This window comes from Ips typographus, linkage group LG11, assembly GCF_016097725.1.
Source record: "Ips typographus isolate SLU linkage group LG11, UJ_Ityp_2.0, whole genome shotgun sequence".
Lineage (NCBI taxonomy): Eukaryota > Metazoa > Arthropoda > Insecta > Coleoptera > Curculionidae > Ips > Ips typographus.
Window position 1 is genome coordinate 2,990,273 of NC_138432.1, and position 2,601 is coordinate 2,992,873.

General features: G+C 36.6%; 1 protein-coding gene across 1 annotated transcript; it reads right to left on the bottom strand.

Annotated features, from left to right (window-relative positions):
• Positions 1-1,284: 1,284 nt before the first annotated feature.
• On the bottom strand, positions 1,285-1,956 carry LOC145735700 (facilitated trehalose transporter Tret1-like). Its single transcript, XM_081989676.1, has one exon. The coding sequence runs from the start codon at positions 1,954-1,956 to the stop codon at positions 1,285-1,287; it is 672 nt and encodes a 223-aa protein (XP_081845802.1).
• Between the last annotated feature and the right edge of the window lie 645 nt (positions 1,957-2,601).

Genomic DNA, 2,601 nt, shown 5'->3' on the forward strand with positions numbered 1-2,601 from the left:
GCACTACGTTATACAGGTTTGTATAGGTATTTACTAATATCCTTACTTCTCAAGGCAGTTAAAATCTTTGCAAAGGAAAGTGCGTTAAACGCGTTCTTAGTTTAAACGTCACGAAGAAAATATATCAAATTTATTTCACTTGAACGGAAAGATAAAAAAAAGTGCAATTTATATTACTTGAGCGGAAACATAAAAATTGTGGAATGCGGTTGCAATGCAACTGCACTTATGAGGCAATAGCTAAAAGTACCGAGGATCGAAAGGTCGTCACAAGTTGTCGGCTAGAGAAGACCAGGTCTGAGAGTTTTTTGATTGGTGGAACCAGTGTTTGGAATCCTATAAAAAGGAAGTTATACCCTATAGAGAGGGGTTCATTCCAGTCAGTCCAGTTTTGTCGTGCACCACGTCGGAAACCGAACCGCAAATGTCTATTAGACATGTCCGTAACCCTCAAATAATAGTTATTCGTGAACGCGCTCTAAGTGACAAGCTTCTCTCCAAGATCCTGTCTTCATTAGAAGTCTAAGTATGAATATTTTACTTTTATGTTGTGTATTGTTCTACGTCTGTTTGATTATGAATTTATTGGAAGTTAGCAACGTTTTTCGTTTATTTTAATAGTTAGTAACTTGTGAGTGGTTTATGTTAAGGAACTTATTTAATAGAACTTGATGGTAGAGTTAACTGTGTGTTTTATTTCACGCTGAAACGAGATGCCAGGCAAATAAGTTGAATTCAACACGTCACGCTAGTCGTGACAATATTTCTTATTTTGGAGTTACGCCCTAACCCTAGATTCTTGAATCGAGGGAACGGAGTTATCAAGAGAAAGGAACACATAATTTGACAAAAACCTGCTTTTGTCAACCAGTTCTGTCACATTCTATCAACACTTCTATCGTTGAGATCACTTGGGCTCTAAAATGTGGTGCTCTAAAACTACTGAACCCTATTCGAGGGGTGCCAAGCGAGCAGGCACTGTGTGTGGAGGGGGTATTTTGATTATTTTTTGCTTTGAAATATCGTGGCACTAGTACAAACGGATGAATCTACCTATATTTGATCAATTCAAGCAAGGCGGCAATATAATTAAAATTGAACTTCACTCTGGTAAGTTCGTTTAATTTAATAAAATGATTTCAACCAACAAAAAACCTTCTAAAAGCACAAATTCCTTTAAAAACCACAGTAAAGTCTAGAGATTTTATATATTTTTTATTACATGAGATATGGAAGAAAGAAAGCTTTATATTCTTAGTACTTGCATTTATACCTATAAGTATTTTATATTTTTAGCTCTTGCTGAATTTGCTCTAAAGTTTTTCCTTTTGTTTCTGGTACCATCTTCATAGTCAATACCGTCGAAATCAAACACGAAATCCCATAGAACAGGAATGGCGCGTAGAATCCCACATTTTCGGAAAGTACATTAAACAAATACGAACTCAGTAGCACACTGGCTCCGAAAGCACCAATTAGTACTGATATGGCTTTGGACTTGATACTGACCGAAAACAGTTCCCCTAACATTAAGGTTGGCACTATGGCAACACCGGGAGTAGCCACGGTAATCCACAAGAGCATTCCAGCAAGAGGAAACCAAGTAAACTGGTCCAAATTAGCTAATTTATACTGTTCTATACTAAAATACCCTGCTAGGAGTATATGTAAAAGACCGCAACACAACATTGAATAAAAGAAACACAGTTTTCTTCCAAACGTTTCAGTAAAAGGACTTGCCACTAAAAGAAGAGCGCAAAGTAGTCCAAGGAGGATGATTGAGGAAAGCTGTGGGCTGAAGTTGCCTCCAGCTTTCTGGAATATAACTTGAGTGTAGGAGTTAAACAAGTTAATGCCGCTCATCATTTGGGAAAATCTTAGAAATAGTCCAGCAAGCAAGGCTCTGCGGTTGCTACTAATGACCAGCAAGTCTTTCCATTTCCCTGTTTCAGACATCTGACGTTCCACATCAGATTTGACGGTCAGGAATTCTTTCTCAACGTTTTGTTTTCTTCGAAGCCATTGCAGGCTGGCTCTGGCTTCTTCATTTTTTTGGTCTCTGATCAGTTGATACGGTGATTCCGGCAAAATCAGCCAGACTAGCAGCCCAAATATGATGGGAAAGATTAGGCCGATGTAAGCGGAAGTTTTTACGGTAACATAACTCCCTAAAATTTGACTTTTCAGTTTGATTACAACTTCTACACTTACCACACCTGTCCTTGTTCAAATGTTTCAAGGAAACCCTAAAAAATATAGTATTATACTTGATCCTCTAGAGCAATAAAACCTTAAAGAACATAACCCTATTTTTGAAAATATTTATTGTGTCCGATGATTAAGTTTTCCGATACGGCAAATAGCATATTTCAAAATCCGCATTTCAGTTAGTGTCGAAAATATTACAATAATATTACATACAAGTTGTGAGAACAGTGACGCGATTGCTGAAAGTTCATTTTTGATCTTGTAAATTTTCTGTTGCCCCAAACTTTACTGTAAAAGTTAATATTCACATTAAAGTAAAAAATGTGAATTATATGTTGTAAAAACTGTCACGTAATGGTTAAAATATTTTTTCCTCTTAATAAATTTTACCCA